We start from the raw sequence: 24,320 nt of genomic DNA on the forward strand, positions 1-24,320 counted from the left end.
GAGCCGTCACCTCTCCTCCCCTGAGGCCCCTCTTCCGTCGCTGTGAGCCCCTCCCCCAGGTCCGCCCTCTAGCGCTGCCTCCGTCCCTGGAACAGTTTATAGAGTCCGAACACCCCGGCTCCTGTGAGGGCCACCCCGGCCCAGGAGGGTCCGTGGCCGGTCTCCTGACGGTCTCCGTGCCGCCAGCGGCCTCCGCAGCCCTGCCGGCCGGACCACTGCGGCTCCCGCGGCTCCCGCGGCGGCTCCCACGGCTGCTCCGCTCCGGCTCCGTCCGCGGCGTCCCGGCTCCGGCGGTGGGACCACGGTCCCTGCCGGTCCCAGCGGTCCTGCCGGTCCTGTCGCTCGCCGTGCCAGTGCTGGTGCCGCCCCCAGGGCCCGCGGTGGCGGGGGTCGTCCCCCTCGGCGCCCCACCGTGAGCCAGGCGCCTGCTGTCGCTGGTCAGAAGGGTCGCCACCCCACCGGGGCATCCACGGACCGTAGCCGGGCTGGTCGCGATCGGAAGTCATGACGATCTCAGAAGAAATCACCCAATCTCACTGACCACTGCTGCTCTGTCGCTTCTCCGCAACTGAATGAGTGCGTGCACCCGGCCGGGCGCATTTAATACACCGCCACTCGCCATTGTTACGTCAGAAATGGCCCGGAGCGGAGCTCGAGAGGCCCTCCCGAATGGTCGTCGTCGGCGGCTCGGGCGTTCCGTCTGACGCAACAGGGCTGGCGTACGGAGCGTCGGCCGGCTGACGTCATACATGGCAATCAGCTGATGCCACCGGCTGGAGGACGGGGATGACTGGCAACTTTGGCCGGGCTACCGGCGCGGCGGTGACTTAAGGATGATGGGTTCAGTGGTACTTTTACAGTACGGCGGTACCCGGAGTACAGGCTGGTATTGATAATCGAGATCGTTCTATGCTGAAACAGAACAGGAGTGTTCTATTTGTTTTAGGTTGTGATGGAATGACGTGGTCGGCAGATAACAATCCGGTTAGCGTTCGGAGAGAGGAAGCGCGGGGCTCAGAGTTTCAAAGTAATGTCATTGTAACAAATGTAAAAAGTAAATAAACAATGTCTTCTTCTGTGATAGTCTGTTTGGGGACCTCTTGTTCGAGCCGTATAACCAACACGGTTTTTCTTTTCTTGAAGTATGTATTGCAAATTTGACGACAGAATCCAAAAGTAATAAACAGTCGGCCGAGACTTTGAATAACGATACGTCAGGCCGCTACGGCGGTTGGCTTTCGAAATCCATCTTTCACAGCTCCTGCTCGGCGTTCGGCGTCGGCCGCTATATTGAAACGTCATACACACACGTCATACATATAGATGTACGTCATATCATAGCACCAATCAGAAGCGGGCTAGGACAGGCGTCGCAGGTGAGGAGTGAGGACCATATAAGGATATTGTAAGTGGGCGAGGGGGCTGGGCAGTAAGTAGGTACAGAGGGAGGTGGAGGACGGGGTAGGAACGAATTTCGTTACAGTCATAGACGGTGCATGGAAATAAATGGGCGCTCTTTTTTGGTATTTGTTTTCTCACTCGCTACCCGCCCCTCTTCTCTTCAGACCCGGCTGGATACGCTCGTGATAAGGAGCTTCGTTTGCGTAATTATTTGTGTGGAGCGTTATCTGCCGAGAAAGGAACAATTACAATTCCTGATGAAAACAAGTGATTCATGACGTATGATGATATATTCATAACATAGCGCTTAACATCACTTATAATATTCAACAGTTTACGTCAGTACATATACACTTGGAATGTGCAGACTGCGCAGCGTGCCATGTTGCTGCCATTATTAGGTAATTATCGCTGCTTCACTTATATATAATTTGTACTGAAATGTGACAGATCTTTGGATAAAACGAAAGTAGAAATACAAACCAGTCATCCTGTTGATAAATAAAAACGGTTTGTAAGTAGAACAGGGGTAATAAATTATAACGACAATGACAGCCCTAATCAACTGTTCAACAGGACAGGTCAAAGCAATTAACTAGCATGGGATCCACAAGCAGTACCGTGCACGCAAACATTCAACAAGTCAGATGCGACAAAAATATGTCATTTACATACAACTCCCAGATCAATCAACGAAAGACGGCTATCCTTCTGACTACTTCAAGTCTGAGGTTGAGTGCGAGGCACAGCGTATTTAAAGATCGTTCGACACGGCCCCGTTAATGAAACTCATCAGATGTACAACCTGAACGAACATTACATGTTCCGTCAAGGCAGAATCACGTCAAAACACTATACATGACACCTTCCCAAACGTACTACATCACCTCTGGTATGTAGGTATGCCTGTTGTGATATACAGCTCTGCAATATTGGGCGTTGAATCAATCCTGCGATCCCAGACCTTCACTCAAACGAGCGACCCATTCAACGACAGCATGCACAATCGTATTAGGTAGGCATGTCAGGCCTAATATACCCAATAAATAGGCTGGTAGATTTACCTCATTTGGCTAGAATCAACATATAAATAACAGTCAGGACAAAACAAAGCGATGACCACAGCCAACACCCAACGTTCACCTTTCGTGCAACGTTAAATCACCAGCATACAGCCGTTGCAGTGTTCTGCAATCAAAAATTGCACCACACATATAGCCTCAGATCTGCCCACCACACACTGACGCCCTCAGAGTCGCGCCGAGTCCTGCTCAGATCATCCCCTCTCCCTCTCCCTCTCCCTCTCTCTCTCTCTCTCTCTCTCTCTCTCTCTCTCTCTCTCTCTCTCTCTCTCTCTCTCTCTCTCTCTCTCTCTCTCTCTCTCTCGCGGCCAATCATAGCCTCGGCCGGCGGTCAAAGTTGATGTTCTGCTCGGCGCAAAAGTCCCGGGTCAGCGGCAGGCAGTTGAGGTACTCGCACCAGTGGCAGTCATAGAAGGGCGTCACGTAGAACAGCACCAGCAGGAACAGCACCAGCAGCGTCACCGTGGTCACGCACACGGCGATCAGCACCTTCTTGCGCGCCCGGTCGTACGCACCGAATGACACGTACGGCAGCAGCGCGTACGACAGCAGAAAGCCGACGATAAAGCCGAATATGTGCGCGTAGTTGTCCACCTGCGGCCAGAAAAGGAGCGCGTCTTAGTTGCACGGCACGCATGACGCAACACAAGTTGATCAATGAGCTTTTATGTTGAGCTATGTTGATAATCTGTGTGGAATGTGGATCTATGCTTTTGAATTTATTGCTTGTTCTCAATATCATTATAGGGGGCAGTGAAAGATAGGTTTTATGGAAGGTAGAGACAAGATGAGTATCAAGTAAATAACCTGCTCTAAGCAACGATCAAGTTTCGGTCATTCGAACGATCGGTTATGTTGGAGGCTTACCATTTTATGAAAATAATACAAATTGGGATAATGATGCCAAAGGGTTACTTATAACACCAACGTTTTCCTAAGCGCCGTCGTCGGTGTCCTAAACCAAAGCGTACCCATCTAATCCAAGCGAAATCCTAAACTCACCCAGGGCAGGAGTCCGACGGCGAACAGGACGACGGTGAGTCCGAGCAGGCGGCACAGGGCGCGCCACGGCCGCTGCAGCATCGGCCACACGTTGATCACCTCGACAAAGTGGCAGGCGAGCAGACCGAACTGGGAGCCGGCCGGACCCACCTGAGGAGCAGAGACAGACGGTCAGTGCATACCAGGCTCATTGTATCAAAATACTAGCTATATTCCGAAGGACCGAACAAGAATGCCTGCATAGTAAATTGAATACCAGCCTGCCTATACCCGGTAGCGCTCGAAGACGGAGGTCAGGTTGTTGTCTAAGACCGGGTCGCACACTCCCCTGAGGTCAGTTCGCTGACACTTTACTTCCCTCGGCCCTGTATGGGTACGAAGACGGAGGAGGCCAGGTTGCCGACGCAGGTCAGGTCACCCCCCACTCCTGAGGTCATGTCGTTAACTCACCTCGGCCCTATACGGCACGAAGATGGAGGAGGCCAGGTTGCCGGCCATGCCGGAGACTATGTAGATGACGGCCACTCGCGAGGCCCCGGCCATCTTCTCCAGGTCGCGCAGGAAGAAAAACTGAATCACCACCGTCAGAACCAGGTGGATGATCCTGCCGCAGACGAGGTACCAGAGGTCAGGGACACATGTTCGGATGGTGTCTCGACGGCTTCATAAAAATAATGGCTAACACTGTTTAGCGTGATGAGCCGTTTACAGTCACACTTCGAAGGTGACCCAATGTCTATTCCTTATGCACCGCAAATTTATCATCGTTTCCTGCACAGAAGGCAAATGACTTGCATCATGCATGATCATTGGTCAATCAACATTTTCAAAGCGGCAAAGTAAACCACATTCATATGCAAAGAGGTTACTTTGGCTTGCTGCAAGCTATCAAAGACGGCGTTGTCATGTGCGAGTTTTGCTCCTCACCCGGCGTGAAGAAACAGCGACGTCCAGAGCCGATAGAACTGATCGGGCTTCTCTGGATCATAGAACGGGATCATCCCGCAGACGTCGTCCAGACACGAGACCTGCGGAACATGTAGAAATACGTACTGAACGGACAAGTATACACATTACCACACTTCAGTTCTAAACACTACTGGAAGAGGAGAAAAAGAAGAAACAATTTCAACGGTTGTCACTCATCAGCCTAGCGGGACAAGCATTAACTGTCGACTTTGTGCGGGATGGAAAGGAATGTGTACTCATAAACACTCTTGCCAGCTATCGGCATAAGATGTGGGCGAATCTCGTGATTTGAGCTCTGCATTGGGGATAGAGAGGTTCACTTATTCGAGTTTGTTTGTTTGTTTTGTTGGGTTAGACTTTTCCGGTCTAACTAGACCATTTCAGAGCCGGAAGTATGATAAGAATTAGGGGGAGGCATTGGTCTGGGCAGACACCCTATAGAGAGTCACCGGGGCTGAGCCCGTCCGAAAGGACGGGCCGACCAGCCCCCCAAGCACTCTCTGTACCCGGCTACGGGGTGCGCTACCTCGGGAGCAGCGGTGCCGCTCCAAGGGAGCAGCCCGCATGATATAAAGGTGCCTGTCCAGCCCGGAGTGGGGATTGCGGCGTGGAGGAGAAGGATTTCAGTATCCTGAGGATGGAAGCGACGGAACGGATGTCTCCAACATCCATGACATCGAGCCCCTAGTCGTACCTGCGAGCAGAGCGCGGCCTCCTCGTGGAAGAAGCCGTTGACGAAGTTGCAGTACTCGCGGGTGGCGATCTCACAGTGGCCGTGGATGCCCACACAGCACGGATGGCCCACCACCTCGCAGGTCATGTGCTCCGCAGACAGACTGCCCTCTGTCGGCGACCAGGGGAGTTAGTGGTCAGAGGAGGCGCCACGGAAAGTGTCCTCTGTGGGGAAACCGGGGGAGTAGTTAGAGGAATAACGGACAGACTGTCCTCCACTGTTGGCGACCGGGGGAGATATGGTCAGATAGAGGCTTTGCCTTTTCCGGCGACCGGGGGAAATCAACAATTGTTCCAGTACAGCATGTCCCTTCGAGTGATCATTCGAACGGCTTTGAGACCGGTCCCTTCCCCACAAGATTGATTAAATCGCTGTAGCGCACCGCGGCATCGGGGTGCTAGTCAGCGTTGGACTTTCTCAACATCTCCTACTTATTCTCTCATACATGATTCTCAAAAATAGACCAACACTCGTTAGCCGTACCGGGCGCGGGGGAGGGCCGCTTGCAGATGGGCCACTGGGTGATGTCGTCTGGCCACTCGTGGGGAGCCCGGCTGGCCGGCTCGGCACAGTAACTGCCGGAGACAGAGAAATATCTCTCAATGCAGGATACACACTACAGACTTCTCATATAGCAGCAGAGCGGAGAGTACTGTCACGCGGAATAACGCCTCCTTCTCATGATAAAGACAATGTCAGGGCTCTAACTCACAACCTTTACTAAAGCTGGCTATTTTAGCCTGAAAATAGTCACGACCAGCCACGCAACCACTGGAGCTTTGTTGATCCGCGTCAACAATGTTGCACGGCTAAAGTGACATCAGGGCACACGTTTTGGGGCTGCAAACACGTTACCGCACCATGTTTGAGATTGTCATGAAATGTTGATCAACAAAGTTCTGACAGCGCCGAGTTCTAACATCAGGACGTGACGAATTGTTGAATAAACCGGCACGTTTTCAGAAGAGGACGATGCACACGCTGATCAGAATTTGATGCTGGGGTTAGGAGGAGCAGTGTTGCAGGTAGGTACTCACTGAGGGTCCTGGCCACAGACCGGCCCAGAGATCCTGCCCTCGGGCGCCGAGCCGCGACCCGATGACCACGTGTGCCACGTACTGATGGTGCTCTGAAAGGTCAACAGATGTCAGCAGAGGTCAGCAAATGGGGTCAAACGGTGTGGGGTGAGTTTCGCTGACCAGGGATACGTCAGACTACATATATGGCAGGGTCTGTCGGTGGAAGGGAAGCGGGAACCGCTGTTTATTAGACTATTTGATCAAAATACGTTCAGCTTCATATAAAGCACACAATGGCAAATCGAGTAGCCTGGTAGGGATCGTTTCCGTTTCACATTTAGCATTACGTTTATTTCTACTCGGAGCAATACTTATCCCAAAAGTTAAGTGAGGACAAGGGATGAACATTGAATATGGCATCCATCACGTGCAATGTGCATACTCGTATATCGCAAACATGTGCATATTTCAGATCGAATGCAACACGCACTCATTATTACTTGCTATCTTTTCCAAAACGGCGCAATGACAAACATCTTTTTTCGTCTCACGTTTTTTTGTGCACTTTTGAAAAGGTGGCATTTTTAAATAGACCACAGGAGCTAGGTTGCACGAAACAATGGGAGAGGTGGGGCTCTTGTCACCATTCTGCGATGAGTTACTGTATCCACACTTACTAATTGGTGCGAACATGCGATGATGTAAAAGATATGCAATGCAAGAACAACAAACAGCGATACGCAGTGTATGTACAATAATAAAGGCATGCGAACTGCAGGTACCTTATATGTTGTTGAGATATACAAGCTTACAAAGAGTGCGACAAGCATCTTTTGCTCTTGAATACAAATGACGGGAAATTAAGGTAAAATATTGAAATATTTTTACCGATAGGTAAGTACCACTAAAGAAAAGTCAAAGCGATGCTTCACAATTTATGGCCCTTGACCTTGAGGGTTAATTGGTTTATTGTCAACAATTATTTTGCTGTGCCAATTCAAGATAGTTTATTCAACCTCAGTTGAAATGTTGGTAGTAGTTGTATTTCCCATTGCGACCACCGCCTTGCTAATCGCCGAAACTGAACATTTCTGGAGTTTATTAGGTGTCAGGCCATATAAGGTTATTTCCTACTTTTATGTTTCTTAGTGCTTGTGTGAGGTTCACATTTAAAACGTTTTAGTTTATACCCTTTTCCTAGACGCCTAACCAAGTCTAAGCAAAACACCTCCTTATTGATAACTTTGAGCGCAGCTCTTCATCAGAATACTAAATCAAAAATGCTGCGATAAAAATTAAAAATCGAACCTTTCGAATCGGAAGATTCTTTTAGTTCCTCATTTCTACATACATATGAAATTCTACATGGTCTGGTAATGCATAAAACAAAGCAAAAGAAAATCAAAACGAAAAAGAAAAGAAAAAAGAGATAGGCAACATGCAATGATCAAAGGAACAACTCAATTTAAAGTTGTTGGTTTTATTTATCATACACCCGTTTATGTTTTAAGCATCGTGTTATGATCGCAGATTTTAATAATTGAAAAATGAATGGTTGATGAAGTGTTTTGTTCCGTATTCTTAATTTAAAAGACATTCTTCCCAAAAACTGTCTTTAAAAGAAACTGTTCGATCCAAAGCTAATCATGACTACAAAATTGGGTACTGTGGCGTGTAAATTCACGACACGCATGTTGCGTCATGTTTACGCTAATACGTGACCAAAAAAAACTTAGAAAAATACATTAACAACAGCACAATGTTACATTCGAGCTACCACAGTCTGACACCATCCAGAGCAGGCAGAATGTCGGGGCATTCCACGATGCGAGAACAGGAAATCAGGCGAAAAGCGCAAGTCATTGAGACATCAGGCAGAAATGTCTCAGTGGAGCTGCCAGATTACAGCGCTGCCATGCAGCAGCAGCACGTACCGGGTTTCTCATTCTCGCCGTCTGCTGCTGCCCAAGAATATTAAAAAAGTGATCAATAAAAAGCACAGCAGCACCGTCGCATATTAACCCACCCATATTAGTAAGCAAATGCACGGATTGGACTCAGCGGGAAGGAGCTGAATGGTTGGGTGACAACAGTTACTGCCTGCCTGGCTGATGGTGCCTAACGATTGCCTGTCGTTTCTTAAAAAATGTGGTTAATTATTAAGTAAAAAGTAAAACTCAATTTGTTAGGAACTAAATATAATGTAACACTGAACACTAAAAACCTGCTAAATTCATCGCATACGCGCGGTTACCAAGCAAACGTCTTTGCGTGTTAACTTAGCTGTAAAATTTGTTCTACAATTGCTGAAACATTTTTTCCAGTTTTTGCTCAATATGTCTATATCCAAAATTTATATCTGCATAGACCTTCCTAATTGCATAGCATATATAGATTTAGATGCAGAAATCAATTTCCATAGCATTGTAGAATCAAGTACACCATTTAATTAACATGGTCATAGGACGCTTCACCGCAAAAAATGAGGTCTCAAGATTCTGTGAATGAATATTTAACAGCAAAAAAAAAAAGACTTGGATGTTTTCCATTTCGACTGCTTTATACTAAGCCAAATAGATTGGGAACGAATATGTAAACGTTACACTCCTTGTAAAACGCCAAAGAAATGTCGCTTATTATTAATGACTATCATATTAACACTACATCAGATGCAATGGCCCAAAACATGCTCCGTAACATTTCGCATATAAATGAATATAAAAACAAATATACGCAGAAAGTAACACTGATCGGTCAAAGTAAATGTATAACAAAAGCCAGCAAATCAGAAGCATTCTTACGATCAGCCGGTGCAATTTCTACCAAGGCTGTGCGAGAAAAAAAAGTTGTAACTAAACGTTGTGAATAACTGATATGTTATTGAAGTAAAATGGCCATGATCGTCATATTATTGGCACGAGGACATTCGACATTAACTGAATATGCAACAAAGTCTCAAAGACTGACAACACTAATTTTTTTGGGAGGGGGGGGGGGCAAAAATTTCTTCTCGACGAATAATTAAATGACAATAAGAAAGAAAAGCAAGCACTTTCCAAGAAAGACACTGGAGACTGGAGAGCTTTTCTATTTATATGCCTATGCCAAAACCAGTTTTAAATTATATGCATCCGATGATAAGGGATGCAATTTTATTGATCCAAATTACATTGAATTGCCGAGCAAATAATCAAGATAGTCGACCTTTTTATTTTGCTAAGATTCAAACATTTTTGATTTAACCGAACAAGACCAAACACATGAAAAGGTTCTTTACACCTATCTCTACCGTCCGTCCGTTTCGCCCGTCTAGTCTCTCTGGGTGCGGTGCACTGGCCGACACTGGTCCCCGGTCCCCGGTCCCGGTCCGCGGTCCCCCGGGTCCACTCACGCTGCAGCCGGTCCGAGGGGCCTGCACGCAGCCGCTGCGGTCGTTACGGATACAGCAGGCCGTGTGCCGCTCCCGACTGCGCTCAGCTCGAATCTCGCTGTCCAGGCGCGCGTCCCGGCGCATACAGGGCGCGAACTTGGCGCCCAGGTGGATCAGGTCCGCCTGAGGGGACAGCCAGGGACGAGCGGTGTCAGAAGTGTGCCCCTCGTCGGGATTTCCAGGAACCAGGTCAGATCAAGAGGGTGGGAACGGGCTGCTTTCAATGTTCTAGACAGCATGAAAAACAAGCATTCGCGACTGAGCTATACGAGCACCAAGCACTGTTGTGAAAGGCTTTTTTCTGGTTTCTTGTCGCATATTTGTCAAACAAAGCATTGGGTTATCAGTTCGACCCACTTTTGCTAAATGACAGTTAGCCACACAAGATACCTCGATTGTTGTCCTTGAGCGTTGGAAATGGAAGCTCACATCACACAAAGGAGTAACCAATCCATTTGTGCGATTTCGTTACTAAAAACCGTAATCCTTTTTTACTTACCGCTCGCGGTCCGAACCATAGGTTAGCCGGTTCCCAATAGTCAACTTGTTGCAATGAAAGACTTGTGTCCATAACCTACAACGCAAAAGAGACGCGTTATTTGCTATCGTCTTTATTCGAAAGCGGTTTATGAAGGGATCTTGCTCGAAGGTAAGCTTCAAAGCACATTAAATAAGTTGCAATTATTGTGGCAATTATTGACATAATTAAAAACGCTACTGAACATCAAAACTATTTGACACTTTCTTTTATTCCAAGTTTTGGGACGCTGTCAATAGTTGCATCATCAACACGCTAAAATCACAAGCAGTTTACATTACCATTTCCATTCTTTCCATCCCATTCCCTCAACCCCATTCCGTACCTTCCCACTGATCTGCTGCAGCTCGAAGCCGAACGGTCCGAAGCCGTAGCAGCCGAGCGATATGACCATGATGAGCACCTGCACCGTGGTCACCCAGTAGGTGAAGTAGGGTCGGTGGTCCTCCAGATCGTCCAGCTGAGAGGCCACGTCCGCCCGGCTGGCTACAGAGCGCCGCCACTTGCGACCGCTGAGGGGGGGTGGGCAGAGGTCAGAGGTCAGAGGTCAGAGGTCAGAGGTCGTCCAGCTGGGGGACCACGTCCGCCCGGCTGGCTACACAGCGCCGCCACTTGCGGCCGCTGAGGAACGCGGGAGGATTAGGGGGTATTCGGGAGGGGCACACGGTGTGAGTTTAAGTTCCACTGGGCATATTCTATTCTCGTCTCATTCCCTGCAATTGACTCGCTTGGCTCATCGGCAAAAATTGTCATTTAAGAAGGCTACATCGCTTTTTAACTGTGACGACTCGTAGATGATTTGTAGCATTTGGCCACTGGATTTGACAATCCGATTGAAAGGCAGCCCACAGCTAATCATTAAGAAATGCTGAGAGGTTATGCAGCTGGGACGTACCAAACTAGTTTGGCGGGCACGCCCGGCCGTACTGTTATAGTGAGACGTACCCGAAGAGTTTGGCTGCGACCCCCCGGCCGTACTGCCGCCGGTTGCTGTTGTCAAACAGCCGGTCCAGCAGCCTCGCCCAGATGCGGCGGTGGCCCACCGAGGGTCCGGCGTCCACTGTATCTCCCTCAGAGGCCGTCCGCAGGAACCGGTTTCTGGGGGAGGAGGGGAGACGCGAGGCATACGTGTGAGGGAGAATACTCGGGGAATGAATACATACCAAATATGCGGAAGGCAGACATGTTTATTAGGCAGAGGAAAAACTAGTAAAGGTCAAGAGCCATCTAAATGTGATAGTTCGAGTTCGCATTTCGGATCAGACAGCTACGTATCCAGAGGGCGGTTTGATGAGCCGTTGGGTCATTGGGAAAAACATCGTGTGTGTAACAGGACAGACAGTGTAACAAAAGCAACGCAATGTCTGGTAAAAGAAGTAGCTTTTGCCCGGGTCAATGCGTTGACACAGCAGGACTTGTGAGGCTGCTGTAAAGGCGGCCGATATAAGGAACTGTGTAGCTGGAGTTCGGTGGACTGTTATCGATACGAGCCGGACCGATGACGTGAACAGTGCTGAGGTACTGCTCCAATGACGTAAGTCCATCAAATGCACGACATTACAAGAAGCGTTACATATGAAATGGAAGACTGTTACTGTATCAACTGAGTTGCTTTCATCTATTCGGCATATCGTTAGGCGGCACGGGCGGACATCGATAGCAGCGCCTCTATCGGTCACTAGGGAAAGCTGGGCTGTAGGCGACGAAATGCCGGCTGAGTTGTCACAAGTTAAATAGGTTTATAGACATCCGTCTTGTGAAAAAGTTGAACTTTTGCCTTCAATATTTCTACAGGCAATTTTAGAAGTGCCTTCACATAGATTACAAAACCGTTTAAATTATTTTATTCACCTCAAGCCTTCCCTATTGTTCTTGATGATGCGGGAACTATTTCTAATTAGTGTTTCTAGCTTAGTTAAAGAACATATTGTGCAAACGATGAAAAAAGCATAAATGGAAGATTTTAAATGCAATTTTCTGTAACAAATAATGGTAAATTCTCTACACATCAAGGAAAAGGTGCATGCTAACTGATAATTTAAAGTTCTTGGGGCGAGTTGGTTTCTTCTTTTCTTACGTCGCCCCAATGGCCGCGCATACACTTGTGATAACGCCTATCGTGTCAATGTTGTTTGTGTACACTTAAACTAAACTATCTTGGAAAATTTTCCGACCTCCGCCTTTTACGTTTCACTCACCCAAAAGCCTTCTCCCTGAGTGGGTCCCGGATGTCGTCCGGTAGACCGGGGTTGGGAGGAACCTTGTCGAAAAACACCTGCAACACAAGAACCAGCCGTCATTTAACATCTCTATGAAGTTCATATACCGGGGTATACGGTGAGGGATCGTCCCCGTCGGTAACGCCTACCTTGTGTCTATGAACTCCTCTCATCCACATGATTCCGTCTTTTTTTGCCTTGAGCAGCTTGCATTGGTATCGATGTCAACAGCGGAAGGGATAAAAATCGTTCGTCTTTCGTCTGTGGTTCATTGTAAGCACACAATAGAGCCTAAACTTGATAGTCGACACCATGTGGTGTTATTTTGTGACGTTCACCAGTCGAGCACACTGACCTGGACCACACAGCTGGGCCGCGATGCTGGACTGGCGGCCCCGCTGGCCACGCTGTGTCTCACTGTGGGACCGCTCAGCCGGGCCAACACCTTCTGCTTCAGCAGGACTGCCGACGTCGTGGGACTGAGACGAGTCATCGTAGAAAATTGGCCGACGACGCACAACGAGGAAGCACCAGAGAAAGATACAAAAGTCCTTAGAAAAGATCACAGTCGGTACAAAAAGGGATCCTTGTACAAAAGTTTGTGCGAGTAATGGTATTCAAAAAGGCACCGTGAAAAAGAGCTCGTAGTCTAGATTGCCCACCACCTTGCTAAGACCAGTCTCTTCACTGCAGAGGCAGTCGTCAACTCGAGCCACTGATCCTCAACACCTTCCAAAGCACTCGTCGATGCGTGCCGTGCGGACACATTTATCTTCTACCTTTCAGAGTCCTTTGAACAGTACACTGTTCTTCTGACAGCCTTCTAAGTAATCTTCTTTGAGTCGGACTTTCAACGGTTTCGAGGATAGTTTCGAAGTCCACACCGCTCCGATATTCTAAGCAGCACGCTGTGGCTCACAGCTCTCACAGTCCCTCTCACAGTCTCTCAATCACAGTCCTCTCCAACACACACTCCTCAGACCGTCCTCCCGTCCTCCCGCCTCCATCTACCAGCACCGAGTGACGCGCTGCTCCGCCGGCCGCCGGCTCTCCCCATAGGAGCACGTGCCCGTCCACGGCAGTCTTTGTTGTGCCACCATCGACCGGTGCGCCCGACACGCGGCCCGGTTAGAGCCGCGGGCAGCCGACCGAGCGCTCAGCTGACCGAGAACCCCCCCCCCCCCTGAGACGACCGGGCGCTGCCTGAGGCGGCGGGACGCCCGACCCTGAGGGGACACTCCGCCCCGACCCGACCTCCCAGGGAAACGCCCCGGCCTCGGAGGTCCAACACCGCTGATTACCGCCGGCATTGCGTGTCCGGCCGGCGTCAGGGCGTGTTCCAGGAACCGACTGTGTGGACTACTGAGTACCGGGAACCACTCAGTGAGTCAGAGGACGGGACATCGGTGAAATAAAAAACAGGGCCGCTGCTGGTCAAATAAATCAGCCGAAACGCTGACCGAGAGAGTTAACGGATATTGACTCACAGCTGAACGGGAGAAATGAGTCAGGAAAGCCGGATTGCACTTAGATGTCACCGCATGTGTGTATGAATATTCGACAACCAAATATCTTTGCTAGACATCTTTACTTTTATTGATTTTGTCTCTGCTGCCACACATTTGCAAGGTAAATGACGCCCAATGATTGTCCTTGTATTTATCATCATTTCCATTCCGCAGGGCCATTCTGTAGCGTTCTCAGAGCTACCACAAAGACCGGGAACTATAATGGCCTCCATGACCTCGACCCCGAATATCGACTCCGATAATCGACCTTAAGTTCTGAAACAAAGGGACAGAGCTGTTTGTCTCCGGACAAAACTAGCCAGTCTTACACGGATAATGATGATGTGATGGTAAACGGACGCTATACCTAGGTAAGTTCGCTGAGGAGTTGGAGTACTACAAGTGCATTCTGCAATATATGCTTCATGTGGCACCTCCTTAGTCCATGAAGATAAGACACGACCTGGCGTGTCGGCAACTTACGTGTAATGTGCAGCACTTCACTAACAAGAGATTTCCTCCCCTTATAGCAGCACGGCGGTGTTTTCTTTGTGGTGCATTACTGCTTAGCTTACGTCAGTGTTACAAATGCTGTAACAATGCCCGACATTGCGTCACTGGTACATACTCCGTAATTTAATAACGCAGCAACAGGATCGCCAAACCGACACTGCGACCCCCCGGGAACACCGCCGGAGTTATTTGATATCACAGGAACGCCTAATTGGCATACAGAGTGGCACTGCAGTGGCACCGGGCCTTTTTATGGTAGCTGCAACGCAGAGACGGGGAAGCTGATCTTCAGCAGGGCTTGCAACACCGTCAGAGAGATGCTTCTCAATGTTTTCGCAGGCCACCCAGCTCCATTACGTTGGTCGTAATTTACGTGATAATTTTTGAAGCATTTTATTTCTCAGAATTACATCACATGTGACCTCATACACACATTCACTATGCCTCGCACCGTTTGAATGCAGTTTTCTTGAATACCTGACTCACATTTACAAACACTGCTAGTTGACAGCGCTCAGTTTCCCAGAAGTGATTTTGTCGCCGGACCACGCTGTTGACTGTACCGTGTATAACGTCAATACAGTGACACCTGCTCGGGAACGGGCTCGGCGACTGCAGGGGCACAGTGATTGCAGAGGTAAACTGTCCAGCCACCAACAGGCTTTCGAGGAATGGGCTTTAACGACGACGATACCGGCCATGTTATTGGCATAACATCCGACTCCAATCCATAGCTGTCAGGGCAGGCCACTGGGGCTCGGCCACTTTCCCCTTAGCGAAGGCTGAATCTAGTCTAAGGCTTTGCATCTGGTTCGGTTAGGATTGGCGAAACAATCCATGTTTTGTAGCTCCGTTTTCAGCGTCCCGAAAAATGCAATAGCCACTGATACAAATGCAATTTCGATCATCAACAGTCGATATGAAATGCAGCGTCACTACAGCACTGTAATCTGTTCAATACTTTGTCCTGTATCCAGAAGATTGCCCCCCTCCCCCCCCCCGCCGCCGCAGGGCGCGACGGCTGATGCCAGCGGACGGTGGGACGGTAGGTATGCTGTGCCGCCGACTCCAGAGCACTGCGTCACAGTCTACCTCACAGTGTGGCGGACTGCGGCGGCCGCTGAGGGGAGTTCGGCGTCAATTCGCCAAAGGCTAGAGGATTTCTGCTTTTTCAATTGAGCAAATTGAATATTGTAAAAGCAGTAGGCATACATTGAATAAAGTTTTAAAAATGACATAATTACAAAAGGGAAGGACGAAAACACAGCTACCGACGCTTCTGTTTCAGGTCACACTATTTCCTCCGTCCAAAACAAAGCAGTGACGTTGTAGCCTTGTTAGCGACAAAACGTGCCGTATTGACCGCTTATTTCATCCTCAGATAGTTTTCAACAGGTAAAAGAAGTCAGCAAGTTTCCTTTCTGTCCGATATTTATGGAACAAAAGACCCGTGAAAGACGAAAGCGACGAAATCACAAAACATAGTGTTCGCCACCCCGTTGAGCCCAAACGCAATCATTCCCATTGTTGGACAAAGAATATGTTCAACGCACGCTTTCCAAAGCAATATCACATTATTGTGACCGAAGCGCGTCGAACTTGGGCAACGGGCAAGCACAAAAACAATCTTGCAGGTATTTATTGCTTGAACACACAAAGGAATGCATTACAGTCTGCCAAAATGTGCAAAATGTGTTCTGCATTACTGCTGTAACAATCAGTCCTTATTTCTTCTGGTATCTAGCAGGTGGTCTTATCTGCCAGATAAGACCGATGGAACATTGAATAAGTGATGCAAATTCTGACACTATAAATTTGGGTTCCTATTGCTGTGGTTCGGTGGATGAAAATTTATAATTGTTAAAAACATTCAGTACACAAAACGTTGGTTACTGGCCACTTAGAAAGTTCCATCGGCTAATCAGCCATATTTAACAAATAACAACCATCTAGTGCAATAGAAAAACCACACTTCCTAGCTCATGAATCCCATCATTTTGGAAACCTCGTTGAAGCACTGGTAGTGTTTTCAGCTCGTCAATCAAAAGCCCCCAAATGTCCTGAACGGACGCCGTCTCCCCGCCAGTCCCCGCCACCGCTGTCTCCGCCTCCCGTCGTCCCGGGGAGTTACCCACCGCCGTCTCGGCGCTGTTTGGCCCCGGGGCACGTGCCCGCCGACGACTCCACCGTCGGGCCGTCGAGTCTCCCGTCAGACACAGCCCGCTACCGACGACAAAGGAGCGCGTGCGCCACCACCGCCGCCGCCGCGCCGCCACCGCCGCGGCCTTTGTGCTCTGACGGCCGGCACCACACGCGTCCCGGCCCTAAATGGCGCTATAACGCCAGGCCTCCCGCTCCGGGGCTTTGTGGAACGCACTAAAACACGTCTCCGAACAAATTTGGCCGTAGGAAGAACAAAGACGGGATCGTAGGTCGAGATCTTGTAGGTAACGGGTTGTGTAGTTTGACACTGTTTGACGAAGTGTGACAGGTTTATTTCGTTATCTGCCGATTGGCAGCGGTCGTATGGGCTCAGTATTGAGCTGCTGTCGTTCAGACTTTGTCAGGCTAATGTATGGAGTCTGTTGTCGAAGGTCATTAATGTTTGGTGTCGAATATCATTTTGTCGCTCCACTTTTTTGTGCCCGTTTCAGCATCACTTATTATTTATATAGGGTGAAGTCGTATAAGAGTACGCACTTAGTGGATTTCTTGCTCTCATTTGTTTAATATTTGAAGGAAAGAAATCGCAAATAGGGAATATTAAAGTTCATTGAATTAGCCATCAACCCATGGGGCAACGATCCTTCAGCGTAAATGGAAGTGGTCTAAAACTGACATTTTCTGAACCGTTGCACTTGCGTACTCTTACCATATGGGGTGTGTAAGAGTACGCACGCCAGGCGGGTGGAGTACGCAAGCATATGAACACACACCTATGCAGCTTGCACTGTCCAAATGCTTAACTTCAAGCTCAGAAGGCATTTAAGTTAATTCTAGTATCCAAAAAGAAAAACATAAAATAAATCTTTCAAGTCTATAAATCAGGAAATAATCATGTCGTGTGTTTCTTAAAAAGATGCACAATCAAAAAGGAGAATAACTGGTATTTGGAAGAATTTCGGGTACGCATCTGCATCACAGTGCTCCATTGATGATATACCTACAAAACAAACGTCATTGAGCGATAGATTAATAATTCTATATTTCTGTATATTCGATTTAATGTATAATTCTGCGTACTCTTACCCTCCTTAACAGTGCGTCCTCTTACCGTACATGCAATTCACGCACAAAACAACCCCAAAACGTTGTGCAAAACTTCGCAAACAGAATATTGCACTGTACAGTATTTCCCCAGATAACCTCACAAGTTTCCCACAACAATCACGGAAATGTACCTTATCTCAACTGCCAACTATCAAAATTATTGTACCATATCATAATAATATCATAACGCTCGAAAATAATATTCATCGCCTTAACCCTCGCACGACCAGGCCATTTCTCATAACACGAACGACCAGGGGGGGGGGGGGGTTGTTACGACCCCCCCTGGCGTTTCGAAACGGAAGGTCGTAGAGCTCAGCGGAAAAAAACCAACGGATTGCTCTCAACGAGATCTCGCGATTGGTGGTATATTTTTGGTCCTAGGTCAACATTTGACCTACTTTTGACCGGTCAAAGGTCAAATTTTCGGAAAAATAGACTTTTTTCAACTTTCCGCGGCGATTGCGGCAAAACGGTGGGAGATATCGACTTGAAACCTCCACTATCGTGTTCCTTGATTAATTCTCTATCGTTTGGTATGTATTTCGTTTCCCTAGCTCTAAAAATGGCGCGTTGGGAGCGCCGGAAGTCGGCAAGGTCACAGTCGGCGGCAGAAATTCGAAAAATCAAAATTTTAAATTTTTGAAATCTGATTGTATTTTTGGATTTGGAAGGTCCATTTGCTCCTTATAGAAGCTAATATTGCTGCATATTCCCATTGAGGTGACAAGAATTAGCAAAATAGTGGTTCGGGCGCTTTTCAAAAATAGTACCGGACGCTGTTCCTCTTATGACGTCATAACTCCGTGACCTGACCTGACCCGGTCAATTTTCTTGCACCACACGATAGCCAATGCTTGCCCCAACATGCATGGGAAGTTTCATCATGATCCATCAAACAATGTGGGTATCACCGGCAGAAAACCTAGGGATTCGGCGCACACGTTTGGTAACTGTCGGCCGGAGGCTGTACCTCTTATGACGTCATAACTCCGTGACCTGACATGACCCGATCAATTTTTTTTCGGCAAAAGATGCGCAAAGGTTGCCCCAGAGGGTATTGAAAATTTCAGCCCGCTACGACAAGCCGTTTAGCGTGCACTTCGAAAAAACCTCAGGGGGGGGGGTTGATACAACCCCCCCCCCTAGGCGTTCTAGGGTTAAACTCAACAGCGTCGCCGCTCAACGCCCACGTTCCGTTGGTGACATGCACGCACTGGCGGCTTCATGTCACTTCATGAACTCGACAAACCCGCGTTGCTAAGCAACCGAAACAGCTGATGCGTACTCTTGTCGCCCGCGTACTCTAATCTTACCCGCCCTTACCCTAACAGTTTTCATACTTAATCGATTAACTCGGAAACGATTTACTAGAGTTCATCTTAATGTCGTCCAATAGTCAAAATAGGGAACCAAAAACCCTGAATATTATAATAGAGGAAAACACAAAAGCAAACGTCTTTTTCTCCACAGGATTTGGGGACATTGCAAATAATTTTAAAATGAAGTCATCCATCAGAGTTACTTTTCCTATCGAAAGACGAGCCCCACAACAAAAAGAAACATATGACACCAATACGCCATTGCCAGCATCCTCAAACACCCACCACTCCACATGAGTAGTCCGGTAGAACAGTGACAGCGTTGACAGGCTGCCACCAGTTGACCGCTACCCACCTCATCTGCCACGGGCGGCACCGGGTCTGTCAGCGGGTCGGTGCGTCTCTCCAGGGGCAGAGCGCCCTCCTCGGCAGAGTAGAGAGGCGGGGAGCGCGGCCGGGCAGAGGGCCGGGGGAAACTGCGGGAGCGGGTCCTCTGGGACGAGCCGCCCAGACGGCCGTGCGCCACCCACTGCCGAAAGAGGGGACAAACGGGTGAGAGAGGGTTTAGTAAAGTGATACCCAACTGCTTCAAGAAGTTGAGTGAAGAGAAAGTGGCATCAAACGTTTACAGTATCAGCAAGACGTTAGAAAACATCCCAAAATTTCTAAACTTTGAGATGACTTTGAGTTATTCGAAATGAAGACCATGAGCTGATACGGGTACGAAGCCTCTGATACTGAAACAGGTATCATACAAAACGACTACTCACTGCTACCACGGTCTTAGTGAGCAATAAGTGCTATATGTATCATGTATGTCTGACCGATTGGTGACTCTGATGATCAATTGGTGACCGACTCGTGACCCCCCGTTGCCCGTTGTGTGACGCACCTGTGACAGGTATCCGAGCCCCCTCCATGTGAGTTGCGCCACGTGCTCCTTCCTGCGGCAGGGGACGGACGGCGCCGCGGGCTCCGGGCCGTCCACCATGTCCACAAGGTCGGACAGGGAACGGCGCCGGTACGACGGCGGCTCGTACACCGACTCCTGAGAAAAGGAACGATACACATTACACAGGGTCAGAGGGGGGGGGGGGGGTCGAATCATTACAAGGTCTGAATCACTGACAAGGTCATTACGGCCATGGACTGCCAGAACCTGCATACTGCATGATCGTATAGCTCTACAGTCAACAACACCCACATAAAATTGTTAAAGGAAACGGGTAAATAGCCCAATAGAGAACATTCAGCTAAATGGGTAAGGAAGAACCAAGAACAGAACACGACAGTGCATGTCTGGCAGGCTGGACGGCTTTCCACCTTTCTTGTCATCAACCCGCCTTTATCTGACCCTTCATCCCAAAATCATCCCTGGCAGCGCCCCACATCTGCCCTGACAGCACCCCTGACCGCCCCGCTTTCCGCCTTGGCATCCCCGCTCTCTGACCTGACCGCTCCCACTCTCTGACCTGGCAGCACCCCTCCCTGACCTGACATCCTCCATTTTGACCCGACACCCCCGCTCTCTGACCTGGCAGCACTCGGGCTTGAGCCGGCCATAGGCGCGGCAGGCCAGTCGGCGACGACGCTCCCTCCAGCGCGCCCGGTTCCGGTCATCGTCCGACTCGTCCAGACCGAAATAGTGCTTCGCCGCCTGACGCATGTAACTGAAAACGAAGAAAGAGCAGTGAGGAAGACAGGAACGGAGTGTGCTTACTTTTGCGTTAGACGGTACAGCTAAAGAAAATACTAAATTAGATACACTAATGTAAGCACAAATGCGAAGAAACAAAACATATCAGTAGAATAAATTTTTATAACCTCTCTTATCACAGAAATATTTATACAAATCTTTCAAACAAATCTCATCAGTGTGCAGCAAATCCGTTGTAACCATACATATCCGCCTATTCTCTCTCCATATATAATTATATGCCCTGCCAGTCTGACCTTTTGACCATGTCGACCCGGCTGGGCTGGTGCAGCAGCCGAGGTCGCCGACCCGCAGAGTCTCTCAGGTTGACGTGACCCCCGGGGGCCGAGTGACACCGCTTCATAGGGCGGCCCTCGTACGGTATAAACCTGGTGAGGGGTCATAGAGGTCAACACAGGTCAGTGTCCAGTGGTCAGTGTGCTAGCGATCAGAAGAGTATTTTAAAGTCTCTTCTAACATTTAAATTTAGCATTCAGACAACAAAGACATGAGCTTTTGACTGACATCCGTATTTCTCTCAGGTTTGGCTTATGATTAGCTCTGGCCCTGGCCTCGTCAATCCGTCCCTATTCAACTTACTGAAACAAAACGTTGCTTCTTACATTCAACTGTCGCATGACCTAGCATTGATCTGTCACCAGGAGCACCCCGCCCTGTCACCTGTCATTCCTCACCTGTCTTCTCTCGAAGTGACCCTCACGGAGCACTGCTCCCCTCCACCCAGGCTCAGTTTGGTGGGACACGGCGGCTCGTCCTCCCCCAGCGGCCGTTTGACCGGCCAAAGGTCAGCGTCTGACCTCAGTGGGTCACGGTCCTCCCCACCTCCTAACATGGCGAACAGCGGGTTCTCGATGATAGAGCGGTTGAACGCGCTGCCGCGACTGTCCTGAGGGCCAGGTCACGGTCACAGGTCACAGGTGGGTCAGGGCGGAGAGCGATCACATTGAGGAAGATCAGAGATAACTCGCCCCTTAAGGTGAGCTCTATTAGCTTTAGCGATATGCACTATCTCGTCTGTTTTTGGGAGTAATTAATTACAAAGCCGGTTGTACATACTTAGAATTTAAATGCAATATCCCATGGCCATTTCTGAAAATTAAAAAGGCCGAAAAGAAAGTGTTGCAACAGAAAGTGAACCTATCAAAGGCACTGCGGTGTTACAGCAGCCTCTCTATATCGTGTCTGTTTGCGGCACCCAGTACCCACCCTGAAGGCGCGCCGGTAGCCGTCTGCGTCAGCTGACCTCTGCTCCGTGACGTCACAAGTCACGTGTCCGGTGACGCCGGGGGCGCCGGCTAACCGGCTCATCGCGCCATCGCACGCCTGAGGCAAATAAAAAACGGGTTTAAAATATATGGCCCGAGATCTTGCTAGCGCGTATCTAGCACATTCACAACATATGAACGGTCCAGACCAGACAAAGAGATGTCGATAACTCAAATGGTATTGCCACATCACTGCCTGCATTTCCTACAGTACCTAAGCCAGTGAACAATGTACTCAGTCCTAGACGAGGTAAAATAGCAACCGATTGATTCCTAGAAATTACTTTCTGTTTCAAGGAGGCAATCTCCTTTGTCTTGAGGACGCTTTCTTCTGTTGCCAGCTTGCCATAATTTTACAAATGCACAAAAGAGCAGCGTGACCTAAGATCAGCCATCTGCTGTAGGTATTCAGGTTACCCATAAATAGTTAATACCATGTTTATGATAAATGATCTTCATCATTCATCACCTGACCTTAACTATTGTGCTCAAATATCAGGCTAATGCTGCCACATTACATTTCCTTTAGGTCATCACATAAAACCACGGGGTACTACTCCACCTGATACTGAGCTGTGCGCCGCTATCGACACGGCTGGCTCGACCCCGGGTCTCCAGTACGCCCTGCCCTGTTGCTAGGCGCGGTCAGGGTCTCCGCAGCTGAGATGGTGCCGCCGAACGCGTGCGTTCAACAGAGGCACGCAGTTCAAGGTCATCCGCGGGACGAGGCCGCGGGCGATCGATGGCAACGCGCAGGGGCGGTCTCAGGGTGATAAAGTAGGGGAGGGAATAAGGTAAGGAGAGGCGGTTTCAGGGAAACAAAATAGGAGAGTGAATAAAGTAAACGTGTGGGGGGGGGGGGAGCTCAGGGCAACCAATATGGGGGATTTATGTGTTCAAGGGCTCAGTGACTAGTGAATAGATATAATATTCGAGACAAATATAATGTTGCCGTTTAATGTTCATTTCCCTTTCGCTACAAATGCCTCACGTTATGGACGTAACAAATGTATTTTTTGTTAGACGTAACAATATTTGAATAAAGATGTGTCAACGAAATTTCTTTGATCCTGTTTACCTTGGGAAAATGTATAAAAACGAGCCAGAGCTCGAATGTTCTTTTTTTTATTATTTAAACGTTACTCTCAGCCTAGGTGTTTACGAATTGAGTGCAAATGCACGCGTTAAAACCCAGCTGATCTGAAGCGAGCATCTTGTAGCAGGAACACTGCAAATGGAATAGAAATATGGGTGTAGAATCTCGTTCCGGCACATTTAACAGCTCCCACTACTAATCACGACACAGATGGAGAACCGCTGACCGTTTTATTGCAGGACGTAAACAAAGGCTGTTGCGTCACCGGTTATTGATCGGCGTGCAAGTGATGTGACCCTGACCTCGACAACGTCGCCACCCGTCCCACCCTGTCCACAGCTCGTATAGCCATCAGGCATCAGAGGATGCTATTTTTCGAAGCTTATTACTGAAACTAGCGTAACGTGTTGCCTTTGAAAACGCCGACGAGTCTAACTCAATTCCGTGTCAAACGAGCTTTCCGGAAGCTCTTATATAACAGGTCACTGACGACACGCTCGAAATGCATGAGTGGCGTCTGACTCCGCACTTAACACCTTCAGCTCTCCCATTGACCCTGATGAGCCCAGATACCAAGCTAACTAGCAAAGTAAAGCATGTTGACCTAGCTGTCTCGTAATGGTTGTGCCGTAAAGCTTTTCTCCTCGTCAACACAGTGCTTTTTAGAATGTGCGACTCACGAAAGCCTCAAACGTGGTTCACTACCTAAGCATTGTTTTTATTATACCTAGGCTTGTATTTTGTTCTTTTTGTATCCGATGTATCAACATTCACGTACACAATTTACCATACCATGTCGGGTATAGCTAACATGCGTGGTGACTACTGACTATTGAAGCCTAAAAGCACCTGTCAACTCACCTTGGCTTATCCGTGTTGGCAGCCGGTGAGTTCCCCCTCACCAGCTCACGCACCGGTCGGTGAGCTCACCACTTCTCACTCCTCCTCACCCTTCTCACAATAGCACGGTGAGCTGTTGGCAGCACCCGTATCTCTCACAGTCCGCTCACCACACCCCGACGAGTCGCCTTCCGGCCGACCGACGCCAGCGACGATCGATCCTACGCGGCGGCCATGACAGTTCCAGGCGCCTCGGGGCATTCTGCTTCCGTGCGGCGAGATGGCGCGGTGTGTGGCTTCGGTTTGGGCTAGTGTCGGCTCACAGTCATGGCAACAGGTATTAGAGGAAGAATGTTTGGCCAGCTGTCTGCTAGGAGGTAGGTAATTTTATTCGTT

General features: G+C 48.9%; 1 protein-coding gene across 2 annotated transcripts; it reads right to left on the reverse strand.

Moving 5' to 3' along the window:
• Window positions 1–1,678: 1,678 nt before the first annotated feature.
• Window positions 1,679–24,102, reverse strand: LOC122393569 (inactive rhomboid protein 1-like). Of its 2 annotated transcripts, XM_043389750.1 has the most exons (20): window positions 23,946–24,081; window positions 21,930–22,046; window positions 21,398–21,609; window positions 20,960–21,091; window positions 20,541–20,676; window positions 19,899–20,054; window positions 19,362–19,535; window positions 12,373–12,449; window positions 11,120–11,272; window positions 10,500–10,686; window positions 10,136–10,210; window positions 9,598–9,759; window positions 8,141–8,164; window positions 6,225–6,316; window positions 5,671–5,762; window positions 5,149–5,297; window positions 4,413–4,513; window positions 3,936–4,089; window positions 3,486–3,635; window positions 2,732–3,077 (listed from the first exon to the last, which is right to left on the reverse strand). In XM_043389750.1, the coding sequence occupies exons 2-20, from the start codon at window positions 22,029–22,031 to the stop codon at window positions 2,796–2,798; spliced, it is 2,610 nt and encodes an 869-aa protein (XP_043245685.1). In that variant the 5' UTR covers window positions 22,032–22,046; window positions 23,946–24,081; the 3' UTR covers window positions 2,732–2,795. The 2 variants fall into 2 exon arrangements, with proteins under 2 accessions (XP_043245686.1, XP_043245685.1); XM_043389751.1 differs by lacking the exon at window positions 8,141–8,164 and having other exon boundaries at window positions 1,679–3,077; window positions 23,946–24,102.
• Between the last annotated feature and the right edge of the window lie 218 nt (window positions 24,103–24,320).

The sequence above is a fragment of the Amphibalanus amphitrite genome, unplaced genomic scaffold, assembly GCF_019059575.1.
Source record: "Amphibalanus amphitrite isolate SeventyFive unplaced genomic scaffold, NRLGWU_Aamphi_draft 000542F_arrow, whole genome shotgun sequence".
NCBI classification, from domain to species: domain Eukaryota; kingdom Metazoa; phylum Arthropoda; class Thecostraca; order Balanomorpha; family Balanidae; genus Amphibalanus; species Amphibalanus amphitrite.

Bases quoted from the DNA above. Each gene is read 5' to 3' on its own strand.
- LOC122393569 (XM_043389750.1), bottom strand. From the start codon at position 22,031: ATGAGCCGGTTAGCCGGCGCCCCCGGCGTCACCGGACACGTGACTTGT. The intron at 20,677-20,959 runs GTCAGACTGGCA...CTTCGTTTTCAG, and splicing joins CGGGTCGACATGGTCAAAAG to TTACATGCGTCAGGCGGCGA. The intron at 3,078-3,485 runs GTGAGTTTAGGA...TTCTGGCCGCAG, and splicing joins CCGTCGGACTCCTGCCCTGG to GTGGACAACTACGCGCACAT.